Source organism: Elgaria multicarinata, chromosome 18 (genome assembly GCF_023053635.1).
Source record: "Elgaria multicarinata webbii isolate HBS135686 ecotype San Diego chromosome 18, rElgMul1.1.pri, whole genome shotgun sequence".
NCBI classification, from domain to species: domain Eukaryota; kingdom Metazoa; phylum Chordata; class Lepidosauria; order Squamata; family Anguidae; genus Elgaria; species Elgaria multicarinata.
Genome location: NC_086188.1, coordinates 3,233,214 through 3,258,724, shown reverse-complemented (window position 1 = coordinate 3,258,724; position 25,511 = coordinate 3,233,214). Strand labels below are relative to the sequence as shown.

At 49.2% G+C, this 25,511-nt stretch overlaps 1 protein-coding gene across 1 annotated transcript; it reads left to right on the top strand.

Moving 5' to 3' along the window:
• Positions 1-610: 610 nt before the first annotated feature.
• LOC134410793 (sodium-dependent serotonin transporter-like) lies at positions 611-14,179 on the top strand. The gene is made up of 13 exons (XM_063144318.1): positions 611-713; positions 3,591-3,725; positions 3,965-4,184; positions 4,988-5,126; positions 6,559-6,693; positions 7,630-7,733; positions 8,144-8,271; positions 10,095-10,207; positions 10,841-10,972; positions 11,864-11,963; positions 12,575-12,675; positions 13,424-13,591; positions 14,099-14,179. The coding sequence occupies exons 1-13, from the start codon at positions 626-628 to the stop codon at positions 14,177-14,179; spliced, it is 1,644 nt and encodes a 547-aa protein (XP_063000388.1). The 5' UTR covers positions 611-625.
• The last annotated feature ends 11,332 nt before the right edge of the window (positions 14,180-25,511 follow it).

The window sequence follows — 25,511 nt, the reverse complement described above, 5'->3', positions numbered from 1 at the left end:
ATCAATCAATCAATCAATGTACCTTTATTGGCATAAAACAACCACAAACCATACAAAAACATCTTGACATAATAAATAAATAAATAAATAAATTATCCTTTTGTTGCAAATCCAGGGCTGAGGCTGTCAGGGACGGGAGACACCTTACCTAAGGTCAGCTGTTCCCAACCTTGTGCTCTCCAGATGTGTTGGACTACAACTCCCAGCATCCCCCAGCCAGCCGCAGATGCCTGGCGTTGTAGTCCAACACATCTGGGGAACGCTGCCTAAACCCTTAGAGTGAGTCTGTGGCAGAGGCGAGATTGGAATCAGGGGCTTTGGTCCGCAGGCTACAAAGGTGTTGCGGCCCCTCTGACGAGTCCCTGCTCCCTTTGATCCGAGGCAAACCTTCCCCACTGGCTGCTGCATGGTGGGTGTGGGTGGGGTGCCCACTCCGTCCGGCCCTCCCCTTCTGGGGTCTGCATTCTCTGCTCCAACGTCTTCAGCTGAAACCCTGCAGGGGCTTGCAGCAGGTAGGATGTCTGCTGCTCCAGCCGAGCGCCTGGCCAGTCAGGCTGTGCTGGCAAATGCCAGCCCAGGAGCCCTCCTCACCCAGACGGAATCCAGAGACAAGTGGAGCAAAAAAATGGATTTCCTTTTGTCCGTGATTGGGTTCGCCGTGGACCTTGGCAACGTCTGGAGGTTCCCTTACATCTGCTACCAGAATGGAGGCGGTAAGGAGACGCCCAATTACTTTATTTCATTTCGTTTTGTTTTAACCCCCATTTAAGGACTTCCAGGCTTTCCACTTTAGCTCTGGAGATCTTATTATTCCTCTCGCCCGCAATTCAGCACATTTTGTTTCAAGCTCTCGGCAAAACTTTTGCAGGATTCCTCTCGGTTTCTCCACTTTTCCTGATTTTCAGCTTCTTCTCCCATCAATGTGCAATCTTGGCTGGATCGGAAATTTGGATTTCCAAATGTGGAAGGAACAAACCCCCACACACACCCCTAATGAGTAGGAAGCAGTATTCAAATCTGAAACACTGAAAAGTAACTAATTCGATGCCCGTCATTGCTAAGTTTACGGCTTTGTCCAAAGTAACTGAAGACAGTGTTGTAAGGGTATTGCTCCAAATTTTTGGAGCTACCGTGCAGGCCAACATAAATAATATAATAATCTTGGACTTGGGGAGCTTTTCAGAATGAGACCTTGCCTATGGAGCTGTCCATGGTACTTGCTTTCAGCATTACGGCAACACAAAAGATGTAGGTCCATTAGAAAAATAATCCAAAATCTGCAGTGTGGTAATACCATTACGGGACCAACCGAAACATCACACCGTAATGAACAAACTTGCTTGCAACTTTGTGTCATTTTGGTCCCAATTAAGATATTTTCATATTATTCTCTTTTGCTCTTCTAATTTCAATGCCATTTATTTGTCTGTTATTCCTTAAATTTATTTCCTTCTCTTCAGTCTCCTCACACAGCTATTTTTTTTAAAAAAAAAACACCCAATAGCAGAAATGTTACTTAAAATACAATCAAACAAAATCTTAAATGGAACAGATGGGAAATGAACCAGAAAGGCAGAAAAAAATCAGTTACAGAAAACCATCCCTTCCTCATAAAGTCTCTCAAAGTTTTGCTCAGTTGGCAAAAATGTACCTTGATATTTAGAAACTGTCCTTTTTTAAAAAATAAGTGAGCAAAAATCTCAGGCCAACCCATAAGGAGAGAAAAGTCAAAGTTGAACAGTTGATTACTTTAGCTTCAATAGCAATGAACTGTAACTAAATTAGCGATTAAACTAATTGCTTTCTTTGGAAGATTGATTTGGAGTAAATGTGTCCCCAGTTCTTCAGTGCAGTGTTCCCACAGGGATGCACCCCAAAAACCCTGGTTGGGGATTCATCTCCATTTCTCCAAATTTTCTCCATATAGTACGTCGGGCAGACAATCAATAGCACAACTTTTTGCTGTGTGTGTCTGTAATTACAGAGAGAGAGAAATACATGCCCACATTTTCACCTCCACTGTAGTGTGTCAGTTTGCACTGGGTCACTGCTTGCACCTTGAACGTTTCAGCTCTGTTTTTATCACGTACGCACAAGTTTCTGGACCACATGAGTGCAGAGAAAACTTGGGTCTCTTTTGTGGATTGCGAACAGCTGTTTTTAACATGTGTCCAGTTGTCTGAACATCCTTGCGCCCTTTTTGGACTTTAACACTTGGCAGAGCTGCAAATGACCAATGCCCATTCACACACATGCACAACCAACTCACACCTGATAGTCACACTTTGCTAGGCTTTCTCTGGGGGCCCATTGGATACCCCATCATATTTTAGAATATACATCTTCCTCTACCCCCTACCTTCACACTTTTTGTCAGCAGTCCCCAAGGTCACTGGTCATGCTGACTGGGGATGATGGAAATTGCAATACAACACATTTACAGAGCATCGGGTATCCATAACGCAACAGCAAAAGTAATGAGATTCATCCCACTGCTACAAAGCTGGCACCTGCGTGCTGCTTACTCAGAAGCAAGTACACTATTATTCAGTGGGACTTTCTTCTAAGTAAGTGTGCAAAAGGATCACAGCCTTCCGTCAGCCCCTCTCTGTTGGTAAGCTTCAAGAAGAGGGTAGAGAGGCCCTTCTGGAGACCTCGGGGGAACAAGACGGTGTCGGTAATTAGTTCCCACCTTGTTATGAATCATGCAAATGAGATGATTAATTATTCATCTCATTGGGAGAGGCAATGCCTATTCATGATGCTTGCCCGCTTTCTGCTGTAGCCCAAGGGTGCAGCACCCGTTAACCGTTTCCCACACCTCTCCCAAAGCTAGATTTCTCAGCAAGGACTCACCTGGCACGCCAGGTGAAGACCTTTTTATTCTCCTAGGCCTTTTAGTCCTTCCATTTTTAAAAAAATGTTTTTTATATCTTTACACTGCTGCTGGTTTTACTCTGTTTAAAACTTTTAAAGGTTTTTTTTAATGCTTTATTATAGGGTTCTTTTTTATGATCTTAAGTTTTGGGAACTGTCCTGAAAGCTTCAGCTGTTGGACAGCGCAGAAACGTAATCAATCAAATAAAGTAAATACATGATCATTGCAGAATCACAGAATCATAGAATAGTAGAGTTGGAAGGGGCCTATAAGGCCATCTAGTCCAACCCCCTGCTCAATGCAGGAATCCACCCTAAAGCTTCCCTGACAGATGGTTGTCCAGCTGCCTCTTGAAGGCCTCTAGTGTGGGAGAACCCACCACCTCCCTAGGTAACTGGTTCCATTGTCATACTGCTCTAACAGTCAGGAAGTTTTTCCTGATGTCCAGCCGGAATCTGACTTCCTGTCACTTGAGCCCGTTATTCCGTGTCCTGCACTCTGGAATCTGAATATGCTTAATTGCAGGGAGACAGAGGACGCAGCTCTGGTCCTTCCCAAACTCTTTTTCCACAGGCCAAAAGAAAATAAGCAGCAGATTCCACCCCAGACACACACACACACACACACACACACACACACACACACACACTTGCCTGTCTGGCTTGAAACGGCTGCAGGACAATGCTACAGGGTCCTCCCTTTCTCTTTGCAGGAGCTTTCCTCATCCCATATACCCTGATGGCCGTTTTCGGCGGGGTGCCCCTCTTCTACATGGAGTTGGCCCTCGGGCAGTTCCATCGGGTTGGCGCAATTCCCATCTGGAAGCAAATCTGCCCAATATTTAAAGGTAAAAAACCCAAACAAACCAGCTATCAGCACCTGTCTCCCTTGAGTCTCCCTTGAGCCTCCTTTCCCCCACAAGCTAAACCATCCCAGCTGTTGTAACCTTCCCTTCTAAGGGAGATGTTCCAGTCCCTGGATCATCTTACTTGCCCTTTTCTGCACATTGTCCATGGGCTGTGGGATGGATTTGGTAGCCACCCAGGCCTCCCGGGCTGCCATTTCCCTCTTCTGCTCTCCTGGCAGGCATTGGCTTTGCCATCTGCATCATCGGCCTGTACGTCTCCTTCTACTACAACACCATCATCGCCTGGGCCCTCTACTACTTCTACTCCTCCTTCACCCACACTCTGCCCTGGACCAGCTGCAACAACGCCTGGAACACGCCCAACTGCACCAGCTACTTTGGGAAAAGCAACGTCACCTGGACCAACTACTCTAAGTCGCCGGCCGAGGAGTTTTACACGTGAGTGCCCGGAGGTGGCAACTTCCTCCAGAAGCTCAGGAGAAAGACCAGGAGGAAAGAACCCATTTAGGGCTGCTGTTAAAGGCAGAGGAGCAGGGGTGGGTTAAAAAGTTGGCAACCCTGGGATTACTTTAACTGGGAAGTTCTGCCAGAATATTATCTTTCCCCCTGCAATTGTTTGCTGTGATTTCACCCTTTTTAGTATGCTATTAGAACTGTTATCAAGGCACACTAATATATCAAACTCTTCTTCTTTCGTTGACCCCCATCTCGACCCGCCAGTATTGAAATTTTCTCTTCAACCCCTCTGTCAAATTCCAGAGGGATCACCCTCGTGTTAATCTCTTGCAGCAAAAAGAACAAAGAGCCTTGTGGTACCTTAAAGGCTAACGAATTTCATAGGCTAGAGTCCCTTTCATCCCTTTTGCAAAGTGTTATCGAACGTTTCAGGTTTTTGTGAAATACATTTGGTGGGAGGGATGGCAGCAAGCCGACGTGAGGGGAGAAAGAAATTAAATACAGAAAGTACTGAGAGTGACATCCACTTTATTAAGTATGTTCATAATAGATATTATTTATCCGCGGTACAGGACAGTGGAGGTGCTCTTGCATTTGTCAGGATGCTATCACAGCTTGGGGTGCTTCTGCAGCCCAAAATGATGATACCACACTATGTCTACCAACCCAGCCCCAAATCCAATCGGGTTACTGGGAAGCTCTGTCACAAGATGGCCAGAGCCAAAGCCTCAGCGTTTCTGCTTGTTTTCATCCGTCACCGATCTGAGGATTTCTCTTTGCCACAGGAGGAAGGTTCTGGAGCTCCAGAACTCGCAGGGCCTGGACGACGTGGGCGGGATCCGTTGGCAGCTGCTTCTCTGCCTCTTCCTCATCTTCACCATCGTCTATTTCAGCCTTTGGAAGGGGGTGAAGACATCCGGCAAGGTGAGAGGCACTCGGACTCCATCCAGGCCCTGTGTGGGCCTTACCTGGGAAGGGGTTGGGTGACCACACTCCTCGTGACTTCTTCATTTCCCTGCCACGTGCAGCATCCTGTAACTGACATTTGTGATCAGAGGTGGGAGAACTCGAGAAACTGATTCAATGAGCAAGGACAGTAGCAGCTGGAAGCAGGGCCTTCGGGATGGTGGCTCCCAAATTCTGGATCTTTCAGCCAGGATTTAGGAGGTTCTGCAAATCTTTATTCCCTCCTCTCTCTCTAGCAAACGTTTGGTTGATTTTGTTCTGCAACTAGTTTTCTTTCTTGTGTTTTTACTTTTTTAAATGCATTGCTCTGTTTTATAGCGTTTGACCTTTTTACTGCTTCAACCTTCAGAAAAATGCTTTATATATAAATATCTAAAACAGATGATTGATTGATTGACATAGATAGATAGATAGATAGATAGATAGATAGATAGATAGATAGATAGAGTGAAGAACAGCAGAAGACAATTTGGTGGGCATGCAAAGACAGGAGATTCATATGATACCCATTGTGAGCTGAAACCCAACACAAGGAATACAAATGGAATACAAGGAATACAAGGAATACAAGTGCTCAGGAACTCTGTGGAGAACAGAAGTCCACATACTGCAACCCTCCCTCATGCATGCCTCAGCAACGTGTTTGGACGTATGTGTCTCCTTTCATTCTATGATAGAACCGCAGAAGTGCCAGATTCTGCAGTGTAATAACCTTCATTTTCATTTCAAAAACAAGCAAACAAGTTCCTAGCCCTTAAGACTATGAAGCGGGTCAGTAATTCCCCATTAAACCCTCAAAGCCCAAAGGAGGACTGGCGGCGTGGCGTCTCCAGAGAACAGGGAGCTGTCGTCTGCGGCGCTCTTGAGTTGGAAGAGGAGCAGAATCAACGAGGCAAAATGAACCAATGTGAATCTTTTGCACCAAGCGGAGAAATCAGACGTGCTGGTTATTCCTCCCTTCCTTTTTAAAAAAAGCACAGAGCATGGGCAGAGCCCAGAATTCACCCAGACCTCGCACAGAGGAAACGAGGGACCCACTCCAACCGATCATTTACGGAGCCATGATTGTGCGTTGCGATATTCGCAGAGAACAAATGCAACGTATGTTGTGGGCCAGGCCACCACGAAAATCCAAAACTTTGGAAGATGCTCTGAATGTTGCCTTTTGTGGGGGGCAAAACCCATCCAGGTGGTTTTGGGGGAGCGGTGGTTGTAATTCCACAGCCAGCGGCACCTGGTGCCCACTGTGGCTGATGGGGCGGTGGGCAGGCCACCAGAGGCGGAGTCAAGGGGGCCACCGGGGGCGGAGCTAGAAAGCCTCCTTTAAAACCACACGGGTCATTTGCAGGCTTGTTTGGAAGACCCCACGGGCCCTCTTTCTGCCTTCCAGGTCGTGTGGGTGACAGCCACCCTGCCCTACGTGGTTTTGCTGATCCTGTTGGTCCGGGGAGCCACTCTGCCAGGGGCCTGGAGAGGGGTCGTCTTCTACCTGCGACCCAACTGGGAGAAGCTGACGAGCACAGCCGTAAGCCGGCATAACGCGTCCATGTGCAGTTGTACGTTTGCATGATGCCGCCCAGGTGGCCACCTGGACTCACTGTCAGGCTGAAATTCAGCCAGAACCCTGCCTTTAAAGCAGCCTCCCCCCCCCAACAGATTTTACTGCAGTTCCCATTGTCCCCAGCCAGCAGGATGGCTGGGGATGATGGAAGCTGTAGTCCCCTCTGAAGGGTGCCAGGTTGGGGAAGGCGACATCTAACGTGGCCTTTATTATGCCTCCTGAATCCACGGCCACGCCGCACCCCGAATTATTCCCCTCTTCTGCACGTCCACAAGATCCCCCTCACATCTGGCAAACGCCCCAAAGGAGATCACAGGGCGGGTTGCGGAGAGGGAGGGAGGCCTGGCGCTTGGTTCCGTATCCCTCTGGAAAACAAGGGACGGGACGGGCGGCAGGAGCCCTTGGAAATGCAAATCGCTAATTGAATCACTCATCTCATTTACTGGACGGCTGGGGATTTATTTGCGCAGCTTGGTTTTCACCCCTATCTTTGCAAAGGCAGCGGGCCGACAATGGACTGCCTCCCGGTAATTACCGCTGGGGCTGCACTCGTGAATTTTCATTAAAGCTAATCAGGTGGGGAGAAGGAAGCCCAAAGAGATGAGAACTCAGGAGGGTGGGTGGGTGCTTTCTTCTCCACCCTGTTCCACTCAAACAGCCCTCCTTCGCTTGCGCCTTTGCCCCCAGCGGGGAGCAGCTGCAGGTAGACTACCCCTGTCCATGGAGGTTTCTCAGAGGCACGGTCCTGATAGACCTCTCCCTTCCTGTGGTGCTGGGCCCCAATTCCGAGCGTGCTCCTTTGGTGCGGATTTTGGGCCGGGCGCCTGGCAGAGTCCCATCCCGTGCCTCTTGGCTGGAGGGCGGCCCCTTAACCATCCCTGTGTGCTTGGTTCTGCCTAGGTTTGGGTCGACGCTGCAGCCCAGATTTTCTTCTCCCTGGGGCCAGGGTTTGGGGTCCTCCTCGCTCTCGCCAGTTACAATCCGTTCAACAACAACTGCTACCGGTATGTGAACCGCCCAGAGAGCTTCGGCTATGGGGCGGAATACAAATGCAATAAATAATAAAAACACTGGTAAGGGCCCGAGAGGCCAAGGACACAGCAAACCCAAAATGCTCCCTTCTTTATTCTCATTGGTCTGCCATGGATGCAAAGGAGGCTGAGTGGTGCTGAGGGAGCAGATCCCCCCAGGCTGCATTGCAGCATTTGTCTGAGCAGGCAGGGGTCAGGGTGACCCTATGGAAAGGAGGACCGGGCTCCTACATCCTTAACAGTTGCATAGAAAAGGTCATTCCAGCAGGTGCCATTTGGTGAAATCCCCTCTTCATCACAACAGTTAAAGCTGCAGGAGCCCTGCCCTCTTTTGTACCTGGTCACACTAGGCAGGGCTGACGCCTTTTCTCTCCGCTTCCTAGGGACGCCATCGTCACCAGCGTGGTCAATTGCCTCACCAGCTTCCTCTCAGGGTTCGTCATTTTCACTGTTCTGGGCTACATGGCGGAAATGAGGGACGTGGAAGTTGAGGACGTTGCAAAGGACAAAGGTTTGCGCTCGCACGGCGTTTGCATGGAAATCACAACGCTGATGTAGCTGCCCGTGACTCCACACTGCAGGTTCCGAAACGTTGCGTTTAATCCGGCCCTTAAACTCCCCTTGATAGACTCTGACACACCCGAGACCAAAGAATGACCCTAGTTTTTTCTGAGCCCGGCATGCATTTCTACACAGGAGAGATGCTTGGCTATTTAACAAGTACGTGAAACCATTGGCAGTGGTTGTCTGGAGTTGTGGGGTGTGGTACACCCAGTTCTACTATTCCTTTCCACCCAATTCCAAGGAAACAGTTTTGGTGCTAAACCGGTGTCTGTCGGCAGTAATGGACTGGATGAGGGCAAACAAATTCAAGCTTAATCCAGACAAGACAGAGGTGCTCCTGGTCAGTCGAAAGGCAGATCAGGGAATAGGGATTCAGTTTGTGCTGGATGGGGTTACACTCCCCCTGAAGACACAGATCTGCAGCTTGGGTGTACTTCTGGATTCAGCCCTGAGCCTGGATGCCCAGGTTTTAATATTGAATGTTTTAATATTGAAGCGTATTGAATTATAGTTTTATTTATTTATTAAATTTATTTATTAAATTTATATACTGCCCCATAGCCGAAGCTCTCTGGGCAGCTTACAAAAGTTAAAAATAGTGGACATTAAAAAAAAAAAAGTATACAAAATTTAAAACCATCAAAAAATTAATAATACAAACAACAGTATAAAACTGTATCCATTTTAAACAACAACAGTTCTGGGGTTCATTAAAAACAAAAACAAACTTAGCATATGTTGTTAAATGCTGTTAAATGACTGGGAGAAGAGAAAAGTCTTGACCTGGTGCCGAAAAGGTAACCATGTTTAACTTATGTATATTTCTATTTATAGGTTTTAACTGTATATGTCTTAATTTTGTAAAGCTGCCTTGAGGTCCAGCATTGGGCAAAAGGCGGGAAAAATAATAATAATAATAATAATAATAATAATAATAATAATAATAATAATAATAATATCAACTACGCCCTTATCTGGACAGAGATAGCCTAGCTACAGTGATCCATGCTCTGATAACCTCTCGTTTGGATTACTGCAATGCGTTATACGTGGGGCTGCCTTTGAAAACGGTCCGGAAGCTTCAGCTGGTACAAAACAGGGCAGCCCATTTACTAACAGGGACTGGCCGACGAGACCACATTACGCCAGTCCTTTTCCAGCTTCATTGGCTGCCAGTCCAGGTCTGGGCCCAATTCAAAGTGCTGGTATTAACATTTAAAGCCCTAAACGGCTTGGGGCCAGGCTATCTGAAGGAACGCCTCCTCCCATATGTGCCTGCCCAGACCTTAAGATCATCCAAAGGGGTCCTTCTCCGTGAACCCCTGCCAAAGGAAGTGAGGCAGGTGGCTACCAGGAGGAGGGCCTTCTCTGCTGTGGCACCCCGGCTGTGGAATGAGCTCCCTAAGGAGGTTCGCTTGGCACTTAGGTACATTATATGCTTTTAGATGCCAGGTGAAGACCTTTTTATTCTCCCAGCATTTTAACACTTAATTTTAACTTAAATTTAAATTTTATAGTTTTAACTCTGTATTTTAATATTATATCAATTTTGCTGCGTGGTTTTTATTCTGGTTGTGCTTTTTATATTGTATTGTGTATTTGTGCTTTTAATCTGTTGATTGTTTTACTATGATTTTAATTTTTGTGAACCGCCCAGAGAGCTTCGGCTGTTGGGCGGTATAAAAATGTAATAAATAATAATAACAATAATAATAATAATAACAACAACAACAATAATAATAATAAATCTAACCAGGCTTTCTCCTCTAGGGCCCAGCCTGCTCTTCATCACCTACCCAGAAGCCATTGCCAACATGGCTGGCTCCACCTTCTTTGCCATCCTCTTCTTCCTTATGGTGATCACGCTGGGACTGGACAGTACGGTAGGGTGATCAACTCCTTGCCTTCCAGTGTGATATGTCAGGTTTCAAGAAATATATTCAATTATGTATTGTTAAGAACGTAATAACTCTGCTGGATGAGTCCAAGGGTCCATCTAGTCCAGTGTTCTGTTCACACCGTGGCTGACCAGCTGTTGACACAAAACCCACAAGCCGGACGTGAGTGCAACAGCACCCTCCCACCCATGTTCCCCAGCAACTGGTGCACACAGCCTTACTGCCTCTGATACTGGATGTTGCATTTAGCCGTCAGGACTAGTACCCCTTGAAAGCCTTCTCCTCCAGGAATTCATCCCACCCCCTTTTAAAGCCATCCAAATTGGTGGCCATCATGACATCTTGTAGTAGTGAATTCCATAATTTAACTCTGCGCTGTGTGAAGAAGGCCTTCTTTTTATCTGTCCTGAATCTCCCACCCATCAGCTTCATGGGAGAACCCGACAGGGTTCTGGTATTATGGGAGAGGGAGAAATAATTTCTCCTTACCAACATTCTCCACACCAGGCATCATTTTGTACACCTCTACCATGTCTCCCCTGAGATTCGTTTTTTCCAAGCTAAACGGTGTTCCTTTGCGGGTTCAGACTGACAACTTTGGGGGACGTGTCTTTGCAGTTTGGGGGCCTGGAGGCCGTGATCACAGCCATCATGGACGAGTACCCCCACCTCCTAGCCAAGCGACGGGAGCTGTTCGTCCTGGGTCTCATCATTGTGTGCTTCCTGGGGTCTCTCGCGACGCTGACGAACGTGAGTAGCTAGAAGGCGGGAGGGCAGACATGGTCCCCATCGCCTCTTGCTTCTTCGACACGAGAACTTTCAAGCTGCCTCCCAAAATGGCCCACAACAATAAAACAGGCTGACAGAGTAATCAAAAAGCACAATTTCATCAAAGCAGCAGTCTAAATCATAGAAAACAAATGTAAAAACATAACCCAGGTAAGTCCAGAGTAAACAAGTCGGTTTCCTAAAAGCCTGCAATGATGGGGTCTGCCAGACCCTTAACAGCAACCCATTTCAGAGGTGTGGGGCCTCTGCAGAAAAGACCCTGTCTCGTATACTTGCCCATCTAACTGCCCCCAACCTGCAATTGCCCTCCGTACTCCCTGAGCCTTGAAGCGGGACAACTTTCCTTTGCTAGTACAGATCTACATCTGAGTTACAACGGACCAGGGATTCCGGCGCAAAATCCACCGGTAGTGCTGCACAAAGATTGGCTCAACAGCAGACAAGTTAATACTCCAATATTATAGGCGAGGAGCCATGATGCTGAGAGACGGGCCATGAACAGCAGGGCAGCCTGGGCCAATTTTTATGTTTTGTTTCCCTTGCAGTGTTACTTGCCGTCGTTAAAGTATTGGGAGCCAGAAAGCTTTGCTGCTCTACTGCAAAAACCACCGGGAACAATAAGGAGTTTATATACTGGGAGTGGTGTGCTGTGATTGGGTGCTGCGTTGCACCAGATCCTTCTTTTCCTCTCCCACATGTCAGATTTTTGATTGTATACTCATTGGGGCAGGGCCCTGTCCTCTGGTTCTTTGTAAAGCACCATACACATCAATGAAGTATCATCATCAACAACAAGAAGACCTGCATCTTAAAAGCTACCAAGGCACAAATCTTCCTCCTGTTCCATTCTAGGGCGGCTCGTATGTCGTGAAACTCTTGGAAGAATTTGGTGCTGGCTGTTCCATCTTAGCTGTGGTGCTCCTGGAAGCCATTGCAGTGTCCTGGTTTTATGGTAAGGAAAGAAACGTCGGGGTACTTCACTGTCCCATTCAAGGCTATGAGCACTGAGAGGAGGGGAATTTTTCAATTATAGACCACGTGGTCACCCCTCTCCGCCCATGTAATGCAGCCCATTCCAATTATGCAAGAAAAGCAGGAAGCAAAGCCCTGATAAGGCAACGTGATTTCCCCTAATTCTAAAGAAGCCTTAGAGAGACTCTCAGTCTTGCCTCCTAAAACAAACCATATACACCTTTTGCTAAAAGTCAAGGATGGATTGTGCCCAGTGGGCCTCCCTAGGGAAAGAATTCCCCACCCACTCACCCACAAAAAACGTCCTTGGTCCTGTTAGCCATCCTGCTATCTGCCCCAAGCATTTCCAGATTATAATCACAGGTCAGTTTTCCTGCAATATTCCTCCATTTCGGGGCTGTTCTTGTTGATTTCGTAAATATTACTTGACATTAGCATTTGCGCCAACAGAGAGAGGTTTGTGGTATCTTAAAGGGAAACACATATATCATGGCAGAACCTCTTGCAGACCTGAGGGGGATAAATAGGACTGCCATTTGTATAGGTACATGGAGAGCGTCTTAAGGTGGCTTCCTTCCTCCTTCTTGCCAGGAATCCAGCAATTCTGCAGTGACGTGAAAGCAATGCTGGGATTTTCTCCAGGAATCTATTGGCAGGTTTGCTGGGTCGCTATTAGCCCAGCTTTCCTCGCAGTGAGTACCCAACGTAGGATTGATTAGTCTTAGTGAAGACTGTGGGCTCCGATGTCAGTGGGGCAGTGAATCCGCTCTGAATTCCCAACTTTAAAGGAGCTGTCCAAAGGAGCTATCTCCAGTATTCAAGGCAGTAAGCACCAGTTGCTGGGGAACAGTTGGGTGAGAGGGTGTTGTTGCACCATGTCCTGCCTTGTTGGTCCCTGGACTATGGCTGGTTGGCCACTGGGTGAAGAGTGCTGGACTAGATGGAGCCTTGGTCTGATTCAGCAGGGCTCCTCTTAGGTCACACAGAGGAGGGCCAGGATCTCTTCTCGATCCTCCCAGAGTGCAGGGCACGGAATAACGGGCTCAAGTTACAGGAAGCCAGATTCCAGCTGGACATCAGGAAAAACTTCCTGTCTGCTAGAGCAGTACGACAATGGAATCAATGACCTAGGGAGGTTGTGGGCTCTCCCACACTAGAGGCCTTCAAGAGGCAGCTGGACAACCATCTGCCAGGGATGCTTTAGGGTGGATTCCTGCATTGAGCAGGGGGTTGGACTTGATGGCTTTAGAGACCCTTTCCAACTCTACTATTCTATGATTTTATGATTCTATGACTGGCTCCAATGGAAACCCAGAGCGGATTCACCACCCCACTGACCTTGGAGACACCCGCCTCCACTGTTATTATTACAACAATGCGTACGAGGCTTTACAGAGGAACATAAGCAAAAATAGGCAATGGTGTATCTTCTCTTCCCAGTTCATCATCATCAGCTCTCTCTTGGAGCAGCCGCCTCTGGTGATGTTCGACTACCAGTATCCGGAGTGGAGCATCGTGGTGGGTTACCTCATCGGAGCCTCGTCCTTCATTTGCATCCCCGTCTACATGGTGTACAAGCTAGTCTGGACCCCGGGATCTCTAAAGCAGGTGACATCTGATACAGTCTGTATTTATGATAAGGGCAGTGTTGGTATTTGGAGCTTGGGTGCCACCGTCATTCATTTCATGCTGGGGGCTTTTATTGCACTCATGAAAGCGTGTAGGTTTTTTACATGACGTTGTCAACGACCAGGATGTCTCCTGTTGGAAATCCGGATATGAAAAAGAACCACATTTAATGCAGTAATATTCTGGGGGGGAAAGGTGGGGTCTTCCGCCACTAGATGGCACTGTCTCATTGGAACTGACCGGGGAAAAGTATTCAGTTCAAACCACGTGGCTGCCCCTCTCTGCCCATGTAATGCAGCCTATAACAATTACGCCAAAAATGCAGGAAGCACAAACGCCCCGGGTGAGCAATGCGATTTCCCCTTAACATAAAGACACCCTAAGGCCAGCATGAGCAACTCAAAGGAAAAGCTGGGGGATAAATACACAAAGAAGTTCTCTTAGTGCAGGTACAATCGGTGTCCGTCTCTCTCCTTGTCCATCCAGCGTCTTGCCGTGTGCCTTCGGCCAGAGAAGACAATTCGAGAGCAGCCTCTGGAATCCGTGGCTGCACCGCCGGCATCCTAATTCTCCACACTGACACCCTCCCTCCAAAGGGTAATCAATTCAGGCTGCTCTTTGCTGGCACAACACCCAAGCGAAAGGGAGCAGGACCGCCCCAGACCTCACTCACTCTTCAGATGGCTACACTGCTTCTCCCCAATTGAGGAAGGCACCTTTTTTCCGATGTGGCCCGAAGTGTCAGTTCCAAAGGTGCCAAAGCATCTTTCCGTGTAAACATCTGGATGGCCCACCTCCTCGTCTCAAGATGCCTCCGCAGCGCATGCAGCGATATTTTCCAGACCGGGATTTGCCCTCAGTGCTGCTTGACGCACCATCGCCAACCCCCCCCCCTCCTGTTCCGGCTCCTGCATCTAACACACATTTTCGGTACACTGACAGTCGTGTCAGGATAACTGGCCTGCTGGGCGGGAATTAGGGTGCTCATAATTTCCTGGAAGAATTTCAGACAAGGAGGGAAGGAGGAAGGCGGAGGTTTCGTAAGCCTGCAGGCCGGCAAACAGTTCAGCCTCCTCCACTTGTCTTCACCCCTCTTGCAGAAGGCAGCTGGAAGGAGGAGAAAGCTATCCAGATGTTAGGTCAACGGGATCCTCTGACCTGGGGCTCTCCAGGTGTGTTGGATTGCAACTCCCCGCATGGCCACATCTGCAGAGAATCAGGTTGTGGACGGCTGCGCTCCCCCAACCTAATGTCCAGGGAAGAGCTGGTCAAATCCCTCCGTCAGGCCTCACGGTGTTTCTCTCTCCATCCGCACGGGATCCACATCCCCGCCTCGCTGGGGCCATTGAACAAGCCACTCCACTGGCCCAATCCGACACACTTACGCTCGGCAGTAAGTCCCACCGTGTTCAATGGGGTTCCTTTCCTAGCATTCTTGGGATAACAGCCTGAGGCCTGTTCTAAGCAAGTCAGTTTATTTCGTTCAATTCAGCTTCCGAGAAAATGCCCAGGATCGAGCTGCAATCCGCATAGCACACTAAGAGGCCACAGGAACAGTTAAAGAAGACAAATAGAACAAACGTCTTTTCTTTTCCACCTACGTCTGGGGCGGACCAAATGCCACAGAGGGCCACGAGGTTGCTGCATCTCGGAGGCTGAGATCCTGAACACGCTTACCAGGGAGTAAATCCCGTTGAACTCAGTGGGATTTACTTCCGAGTGCACATTCTTAGGACTGGGTGCAGAATTGGAGGGGCTTTGGACCAGCGCTGCTTGCCTTGCAGGGCTGAGAGAAGTTGCACTTACAAAAATTCCCTCTTTTAGTCCCCTCTTAATGGTACGGGAGTCGCTGTTGTCCTCTTCTGCATCTGGTCACCCGATCTAGCCAGACCTTGTTTCAGGCTGGCAAACCATTCAAACATCTCGATATTTTCATTTGTTACTGCGACCCCATCATCACTCTGGGTGTTTGATTTAGCCTCGGGTCCTCAACTTGGAATAGCGGAGGGGAAATGGTGCAGATAGAATAAGTTATCGCTCTTTCAGGATTGCAAGCGGCAATCTTGTACCATCAACAGCAGCTTATGTCTGTAGAAACGAGCAATTTAAGCCATTCCCGGGGTGCAGAGAAGCACAATGAATTGCAAGCTGCTGTTAAAAGCACAGTAGCAGGGTTGGTAAAAAAATAAATAAATAACGAGTTTCTCCTGTGATAAATGTCTTTTAAATGTATGGATTCTGCCAGTTTCCTTTTACACCGTTTTATTTTATTCTGCGTAGATGAAAGCACTGTGGATTTCAGTTCTCTTTAGAACGAAACCTCTTGTAGTCGCTAATTAACCATAATATTATTTATTTATTTGGGGGGAGGCGACATGTCCTCCGCCTTAGGAGGGAGGGATTGCTTTTAGAATGTATTTGCAGCTCCCAAATGAAAGAAAGATTTTTCCTTCCAAAAAGAAGCTGGCCAGGATCGCTCACTCTTTCCAGAAAGCATTTTGGCAAAATGTGGGATTGCTTGACTTTTGACTTGTGACTATCTCATATAATTAATAAAAACAACTATTATTATTATTATTATTATTATTATTTATTTATATAGCACCATCAATGTACATGGTGCTGTACAGAGTAAAACAGTAAATAGCAAGACCCTGCCGCATAGGCTTACAATCTAATAAAATCATAGTAAAACAATAAGGAGGGGAAGAGAATGCAAACAGGTACAGGGTAGGGTAAGCAGGCACAGGGTAGGGAAAAACTAACAGTAGAAAGTAACAGTAAAAGTCTGCACAACATCAAGTTTTAAAAGCTTTAGGAAAAAGAAAAGTTTTTAGTTGAGCTTTAAAAGCTGTGGTTGAACTTGTAGTTCTCAAATGTTCTGGAAGAGCGTTCCAGGCGTAAGGGGCAGCAGATGAAAATGGACGAAGCCGAGCAAGGGAAGTAGAGGCCCTTGGGCAGGCGAGAAACATGGCATCAGAGGAGCGAAGAGCACGAGCGGGGCAATAGTGTGAGATGAGAGAGGAGAGATAGGAAGGAGCTAGACCGTGAAAAGCTTTGAAGGTTAACAAGAGAAGTTTATATTGGATTCTGAAGTGAATTGGAAGCCAATGAAGAGATTTCAGAAGCGGAGTAACATGGTCGGAGCGGCGAGCCAAGAAGATGATCTTTGCGGCAGAGTGGTGAACAGAAACCAACGGACTGATGTGAGAAGAAGGAAGGCCAGAGAGAAGAAGGTTGCAGTAGTCCAACCGTGAAATAACCAGTGCATGAACAAGCGTCTTGGCAGAAGAGACAGACAGAAATGATCGAATCCTGGCAATATTATACAGGAAAAATCGACAAGATTTAGCTACTGCCTCAATATGAGGAATAAAGGAGAGCGAGGAGTCGAAGATAAAGCCAAGGCTACGAGCTTCCTTGACCGGAGTAAGCGTAACATCATTGACAGTAAGAGAGAATGAGAGATGAGGAGAAGGTTTAGGAGGAAAAACAAGCAATTCAGTCTTTGCCATGTTAAGCTTCAAGCGACGATGAAGCAGCCAAGCTGAGATATCTGAAAGACATGCCGAGATACGATCGTGAACATCAGGAGAAAGTTCCGGAGATGACAGATGACTAGGAAACGAATGAGATTTAAACCTGATTTTTCATGCCAAAACCCCTTTTTCTTCAAACTGGAGAAAAGATTTAGTTTCATTTTATTTATAATAGTTTGTAGCCCATAAGCATGCCTAGGGTGGGTAATAAACATGAATTAAAATGCAATAAAAGGGCAGTTAATTAAAATATTAGAAAGCATACAGCCTAATTTAGACCAGTGTCAACTTTGAGGGTGAGGATCCATCAGTTCTTCTTAACTCAAATGGAAAGTTAGAAGTGGGCTTAGACAGGTTATCTGAAAGACTGCATTCTCCCATGTGAGCTTGCCCATGCTCTGAGATCTTCTGGGGAGGCCTTTCTCTCCGTCCCACCAACATCCCAGGCACGCCTGATGGGGACGCGGAACAGGGCCTTCTCGGTGGCTGCTCCAAGGCTCTGGAACTCCCTTCCCAGGCAGGCCAGACTAGCTCTCTTTGTGCTACAGTTTCGGAGGCAGGCAACTTTTTTGTTTCAGCAGGCTTTTGGAACTATACTGGACCTGTGTTAATGTATTGGATCCCCGCCCCCCGCCCCCATTTTAACCTGTTACAGTTTTTTTAAAAAAAATAATTAACATGTTTTTAATTTTACTGCGGGTTTACCTCTATTTTAACTTTTGTAATTTATATTTATATGTTTTAATTGTACATGTTTTAATTTTGTAAACCGCCTTGAGTCTCAGTACTGGGGGAAAGGCAGGGTACAAATAAATAAATAAATAAATAAATAAATAAATAAATAAATAAAATAATTAGCTCTTGGAGAGTTCCCAGCTTTTATACGATGATCAAAAGGAGTCCAAAGGGTATCCTTGGAGACTACCAGTCCCAGCATGCAATGCTGAGGGGGTGGGAGGGGGAGAGTGTAAGAGATCTCCAGGGTCATAAAGTCCACAGTTTACATCAGGGAAAACCAGGGCTCAACCTAGGAAAGAAGTGAGCAGAAGGTAGATAAGATATGGATCTACCGGTATTTCTCTGGACAAATTTTCTGTAGATACCCAAGGATTTCTGAGTCCCAACAATGCAAAGAAATGACTCTACCCTGCCCGGTTCACTCTACCCGGTTCACACAGTGGCCGGCCCACAAGAAACCCACAAGAAACCCAGAAGCAGGACACGAGTGCCAACAGCACCCTCCCGCCCATGTTCCCCAGCAACTGGTGCACATAGGCACACTGCCTCTGATACCGGAGGTAGCACACAGCCATCAGGGCTAGTAGCCATGGATAGCCTTCTCCAACAGGAATTCATCCAACCCCCTTTTAAAGCCGTCCAAACTGGTGGCTATCATGACGTCTTGCGGCAGCGAGTTCCATAGTTGAACTCTGCGCTGTGTGAAGAACTTGGGGTAACCAGGAGTGGATGTTTGCAAGGAAGGATTGGGAGCTCTGTTCAGTTTGGGCACCCACATTCCTGGCCTCAGGACCCTTTCGGTCGAAGTGCGTGTCTGTTGCACCTGCAGCCAGGAGGCTGGTGGTTTCGGTGGGGCTGTCCATCGATTCTGGATTCCAGTCAGAACTCTCCAAGGTGCTGAAACAGATACCCAGAATAGGTCCTGCAAGACAGATGTGTCTGCCCAACCACACTCCGCTCTTTCAGGTTGCCAACTTTTTAAACCAACAACGGCACCAGACTGACGTGCTGCCCTGCCTTGACCAGCTGCTTGTTCCCTTTACCGCCATCATCCGTGAAAGGGCACTAGCTCCTCTTTGCACGTGAAACTGCTGCAGAAGGCAGAGGAGCAGCCCAGCCGGTATGTTCTGGCCCGTTGGCAACCCACCATCCCCTCATTAGGCCGGGGGGGGGCGCTTGTGGCCTTCCAGATGTTTCCGCCAACAACTCTCAGCCCACCTCTGGAGAACCCACCCATCCGAAATAGGGAGCCTATTTCGGGTGCCACCCAAGGGTGGCAAGGTGGCACCCAGGCGTGGGTGCTCAGGCCAGCCCTGCTGGTGCCAGCGGCGCTCCTCAGCCAGGAAGGGGATCACGAGCGACCCAGCCCCGGTTGGCAGCGAGGGCGCGTCCACACGTAAGGAAGGGCAGGCGGGCGGGCGGACACACACACACACACTGCGAAAAGCGGGCTGAGACCCCCCCCTCGGGGAAGGGCGCGAGACCCTCTCCCGGGAGGCGTCAGCGCACTGGGCCCTCTGCACATGCTCAGAGGCGCGCGCGGCCCCGAGGGGGCTGCGACCAGCCAAGCTTCACGTCGGCAGGGAGGGAGCGAGGGATGGAGGCGCCGGCTGGGCCGGAGGGGGCGGGCGAAGCTTCTCGGGCTGCCTGGAGGAGGAGGAGGAGGCGGCGCCCGAGCCGGAGCCCGAGCCGGAGCCTCGCCCTGCCCAGCGCCGCGATGCTGCCGCCGCTGCTGCTGCTGCTGTTGGCGGCGCTGGCCCAGGCCGGCGAGGAGGCGCAGGAGGCCCCGCCGCCGGTGGGGCAGAGCCGGCCCTACGCCGTGCTCAAGACGCAGAACCTGGGTGAGGCCGGACGCCTGGGTCCCCCCCCCCGGCAACCCCCACCCCTCTCGGACGCCTGGGCCCCCCCCTCGGCAACCCCCACCCCTCTCGGACGCCTGGGTCCCCCCCCGGCAACCCCCACCCCTCTCGGACGCCTGGGTCCCCCCCGGCAATCCCCCCCTCTCGGACGCCTGGGTCCGCCCCGGCAACCCCCACCCCTCTCGGACGCCTGGGTCCCCCCCCCCGGCAACCCCCACCCCTCTCGGACGCCTGGGTCCCCCCCGGCAACCCCCACCCCTCTCGGACGCCTGGGTCCCCCGCCGGGCAACCCGCACCCCTCCCTCCCTCCTCCACCCGGGAAGCCCTCTCGGACGCCTGGGTCCCCCGGACGCTCACCAGCTCTAGTTGCCTGCATGGAAGCCTTCTTGGACGCCTGGCTCCCACGGCCATGCTCCTCTTTCCCCCTTTCTAGCCTCGCACGAGGAAGGCGGGGGCGGAGAGGGGAGAGAAATCCCTCTCGGACGCCTGGGTCCCCCGGACAACGCCCACCCCTCCCTCCTCCCCCCGGGAACCCCTCTCGGACGCCTGGGTCCCCCCGGCAACCCCCACCCGGGTCCCAGGGAGAAGGAATCTGGAACCCTTCTCGGACGCCTGGGTCCCCTGGACACTCACCATCTCTGGTTCCCGATATGAGAGCGTGGATGCCTTCTCGGACGCCTGGCTCCCATGGCCATGCTCCCCTTTCTAGCCTCTCACGAGGCAGGCGGGGGCAGGGGGAGAGAAATCCCTCTCGGACGCCTGGGTCCCCCGGGTGCTCCTCTTCCTCCCCACCAGCTTCCTGTGTAAGGAGCAAGGGAGCCCCCTCGGACGCCTGGGTCCACAAGCCGTCACGCGGTGCCTGCCCTATACGCACAGACACACACAGGGCTTTCAGGTTGGAAGGAGAGGGGTGGGGTGTGTGTCTCTACATTAGCCTACCCCCAACCGGGCGCCCTCGAGATGGGCTGGACTACAACTCCCAGCATTCTGGCTGGGGATGATGGGAGTTGTAGCCTGAAGGACATTGGGTTAGGGAAGGCTGCTCTCACTTAAGCCTCTACACCTCACCAGGGGGGCTTAATGTCTGGCTTTGCGTGTCCCCCCCTCCCCCCAATCTGTGGTTCCTGCTTCTATTCTTGTGAAGTCCTTGAAATGGGTGGTTTGTTAACTATGCCAACAGCCCGCCCTCGCCGGGTTTGGACGACACAAGCTGCACTTGCGGTGTGAATATTCAAAATGGCCGCTTGCGGGCGCCACGGGCCCTCCGTGGCTTAAATAAGCTTCGGTGGGCTGCTTGATTGTGCAAACCGGCCCACTCAAGCCGAAACCAGGGCTCCTTTGTACTGAATGGAGGCCTGCATCCCGACGGGGCGGCGGGCCCGGCCTGCAACCTCCACTAACCTAGTACCCTCCGGATGTATTCAACTGCAGCACCTATCATCCCCAGCCAGTCCCGCCTGCTCCCACCCCATTGAAACGATTGGGGGGGGGGAGTGTTATTCAGGTGTCTCTCTCACTCTTTTCTTGCCAGTTCTGATGGGGAGTGTCTTCAGCATTCTGCTCATCGTGATGATCCTGATGGCCGTGTGCGTTTACAAACCCATCCGCAGGCGGTAGCCCAGGGGGCCACGTGGCGCGTGGACCGGTTACCAAACTCCCAGACCGGCACGCCAACATTTGCCTCCAATCTTCCTTGCTGCCCCAAGCATCTGACCCAGCCGGAAGGCCCCCAAACAGGATCGCGAGACTTGAGGCGCGCTTGCCTTCCCCCTCTGCTGCAAAAGCAGTCTTTCTCCCGCTCCGATAGCGGTCTCCTCCGATTTGTTGTGCCGTGGATAAAGGCAGCATCTTTAGCAAGTTGTGACTCAACAGAGCGACGTTTTTTAGCGTCGGCTGTTTTCAGTAGGTTGCTACACCGACGTCTGTAGACTTTCAAAAATGCAGAGAACCTTTAGATTCCTCTGGAACTGGGAACACTCTGCATTTTTAAACATTTCTAGCTTGTTTGTTAGACTGGCAGCATTTGGTTTCAGAATTGTTCACTGTAATGCTCTAGCTTGAGAAAGTGTTTCTATGCTCTCCTAAAGCAGGGCTTGTGATTTTCAGTAGGAGAGTGGGAGAGCCCATGACCCCTGCTAGGTCATTGGTTTCACTGTCGTACTGCTCTAACAGTGGGGAAGTTTTTCCGGATATCCAGCTGGAATAAAGACCTTGGTGGCATGTAACAGCAACTGGAGAAAGACCTAGTTCGCATGTAACAGCAACCCAGAGTATGGACTGTTGTTGTTGAATCGTGGGCTGTTGCTGTATCGTGGGTTGTTGTTGAATTTGTGAGTTGTCGCTAGATGCAGGACCTGCACTATGGTTTATGGGATTAACCAAGAACAAACTAGGAAGAGAACCCATGGTTTGTTTTGGGGTTGTGAATCTTGGTTGTTTGTGGGTAACAACCCATAGTTAAACCATAGTGCAGGATTTGCATGTAACAAGAATCCACGATTCAAAAACAACCTATACTCAACCCATACTCTTGTCGTTACGTGTGAATCAAGTCAAACCATCTTAGCTGGGGATTCTACATATAAAACCGTACAAAATAGCACAAATTTAGGTCAGTGAATGCTGAGTGTTCAGAGTTCCCATGATCAGATGAAGATGCACCTCTACCTTTGGCCTCTGCCTTGCCAGGACCAGGAGCAACACATGTTCACAGCCGCCTGGGTTCGGCCAGCGTCTTTCATGTGTGTTTAAACCAGGCAGACACCAGCGGTTGGGAGACAGAGTGTGAAAGCAGGCCGAAACTTGTCCATATAGAACCATATAGAATATAGTGCACACTTACGTTTTTGTTGCTGCTATTATGATTTTGTGGTTTTGGTTTTGCACTTTTTAACCTTCAAACTGAATTTATCTGGTGTATAAATATTTTTTTTTAGATATTTTTGTATTTGAGAGGATTCATTTTGTCACTGCGTTAACTTATTGTTCTGTGTCGATATGTCCCTTTTGTGAGGATTCTGCGCAAGCCTCTCTTCACTTTGCCCCTTCGTAATGGCCACGAACCTGCCGCTCCAGGAATTCATATATTTCCAGAGCTGGTGATGTTGTGACCCTTGACTGCACTGTAATAAAACTGTGGCTCTGCTGAATGGATTCTTGGCTGTTGTGGTCCACATATTTTCTGGAATAATTGTGCCTTCCCAAAGCATTTTGCAAACGTTGTGTTAATCTATTACAGTGGTTCCCAAAGGGGGCGGTGGGATTACTTAGGGGGGCGTTAAGAGGCAAAGGGACAGCAGGGGAGCGCTCGAGGTGGTCTTTTCCGAGAAGCACCTCTCCAGAAGGTCTTAAAACTCTGGACATTTTTATGGGAGAAGGTAGTCTAGGGGAAGAATCCACACATGTATTAATACCGTTTAAGAAGAGTCCTTTTAACGGTGAATCGAAATGTTTCAAAAGCACCAAAACGCTAATGTGGAGACATGCCCTGCTTGGTGTGCCCCGCCACGCCGGCTCCAAAACAGAGGCATTTGCTCTCTTTTCCCTCCTTCCCTCAGCAAGCCTGCAGTGGGTGCTTCCCATTTAAAGGGGCCACACACAGGGGGCACTGGGCATGTGGAACCAAGAGGGTGATTACCAGAAAAAGTTTGGGAACCACTGATCTATTACATCAATCGTTGGAGGTAGCCTTCACTGTTCCTATCCTATTTTTGGGAGGAGGGGACAGAGTTATAGGTGAGAGGCATGGAAGTACCCAAGACCCCCCTTCCCCAGCAAAGTACATGGCATGGTCAAATCCAAGACTTTCCTCATTAGTCCCATGCTGAGATTAATTTACGTAAACACAAGGGCATGTCAGTCAGAATTGTGGGTATTCAGCGCTCAAAAATTAAGTTCTGCACCCAGGCAATCCCAAACTCTGCAAGTTATAATTAAGCCAGTTGAAAAGATTGCAGATTTTTTAACTTCTTTTGCATAATTCCAGTTTTACTGGTCAAATGTGCATGCGGGGTGAGTTGGGTGTGTGTGAACAAGGTGTTATGCAGGCCACTGCAGTTCAACCCCCAACTATTCAGCTCTGGCTTCTGAAAGTAACAGATACTGCTCAAACACTTTCAAACATCCCATGTGATAAGGACTAGAATGTTATTTTAAAAAAATAAATAAGACAAGATTATGCACTCAATAATACCACTTTCTGTACTCCTGCTGCATTGAGGCAGACCACACAGCCCTAGAACTATTTCTTATTGCAGATAATCTGCTCTTACAGCATCCTCAAGGAAAAAAGCTTGCATTCCTTCTCCTATAAACATGCAAAGAAAAACCGCTGGGTTTGACACCAAGCCCTGATCTAAGGGACGTGGAAAAGTCTCAAGTTTCTCTCAAAGCAGGTAACTCTTGACCCTCGCAAGAGTTATACTGCTTTGGAAGAGTAAAGATCCACTTACTAGCTAAATGTCGGCAAATGTCTACGCGGCTTAACGTGCGAGTCTTCTGAAACACCCGAGTGGCCTTGGCTGACACCGTGTTTAGCGCTGTGTGTCTGCAGAAATGTCAGGCTTCTACCTGCAGAATCTTTATCCCTGATAAGCCTGGAGCGATTCGAGACCATTTCGTTGCTCTTCCTTTGGCGTACGAGACGATGTACGGGTCGTGTGATGTCTGGATCAAACGTCCCCGACATGAAACCAAAGCAGAAATAAAAAGGAGCCTGCAGAAGCAACGATTTCTGTTTACGGTGCTGGGAAGATAAACGGCTTGCGGGAGAAGTCACTGGGTGCCCAAAGAGCAAGATCATTTGTTAAGCTGTCGCTGTCAAGAAGCAAAAGATGCTTAATGTGAAGTTCGCCCTCCTTATAAGAGTTCTGCTTGCTCTGGTCTCCGGCCTTTTAAGCTCTGCAGCAGGGCAAGTGATAGACAAGCCTTGAAGCTTCTTAAAGCGCAAGTCCTTACCGGCTGGAAGTTTTGCCGTCATATCTAATAATTCCACAACGGCAATTTTGCTTTCCCCACCCCTCCCGGTCAAAAGCTGCCAAAGGGCTCTAGTCTTGAGATAATTGTCTAAGGCGGCAACAATTAAGAAGCCCTGCTGGATCAGAAAAACGGTTCACGACGCAACCTAGCTTCCGGTTTCCAGCAGTGGACAGCCTGGAAGCTTCTGGGAACACCCACAAGCCAGATGTGGCACCGATGGCTACGTCGGATTTGTCCCAGGATCTGGTATTCAGACAGACAAGTGGGGTCTGAAGCGAATAGTTGGGAATGTCTCTTCACCTCCTCACAGGGGTGCTCCTGCGGAGTCTGTGCGGGACCGGTGCCAGACTATTTTGTGCCCTAGGCAAGGCGAGCTACTTGCACCACTACCCCCAAAAAAACAAAATTACCAACTTCGATTCAGCTGTTCAAGAAGAGTTTCTGAGCTATTACATTTTCCTATTATTATTTTTCTCAAAACAGCTAATTTGTATAAAACACTGCCCCAGAAAAGGCAGTACTGCGCCCCTCTGAGGGCTGCCCCCTAGGCGGCTGCCTAGTTGGCCCAATGGTAGTGCCAGCCCTGAGTCCGTGCCTGCCAGCTAAGCAGCCCTCCAGGATAAGCTTGTTAAGCTGCAAGGACAAGCTAGTACTTCACTCCCGCCATTTCCCTTTTCCAACTGGCACGCCACACACCATGGCTTCTGAGCATATTCGATCCTCACTGGGCTGTCTAAGGGTGGCGGCTGGTCCTTCTGCAAACCTCGGGCATTCCCCTGAACGTGC

Bases quoted from the DNA above. Each gene is read 5' to 3' on its own strand.
- LOC134410793 (XM_063144318.1), top strand. From the start codon at position 626: ATGGATTTCCTTTTGTCCGTGATTGGGTTCGCCGTGGACCTTGGCAAC. The intron at 10,208-10,840 runs GTAGGGTGATCA...GTGTCTTTGCAG, and splicing joins CGCTGGGACTGGACAGTACG to TTTGGGGGCCTGGAGGCCGT. The intron at 13,592-14,098 runs GTGACATCTGAT...TTGTCCATCCAG, and splicing joins CCCCGGGATCTCTAAAGCAG to CGTCTTGCCGTGTGCCTTCG.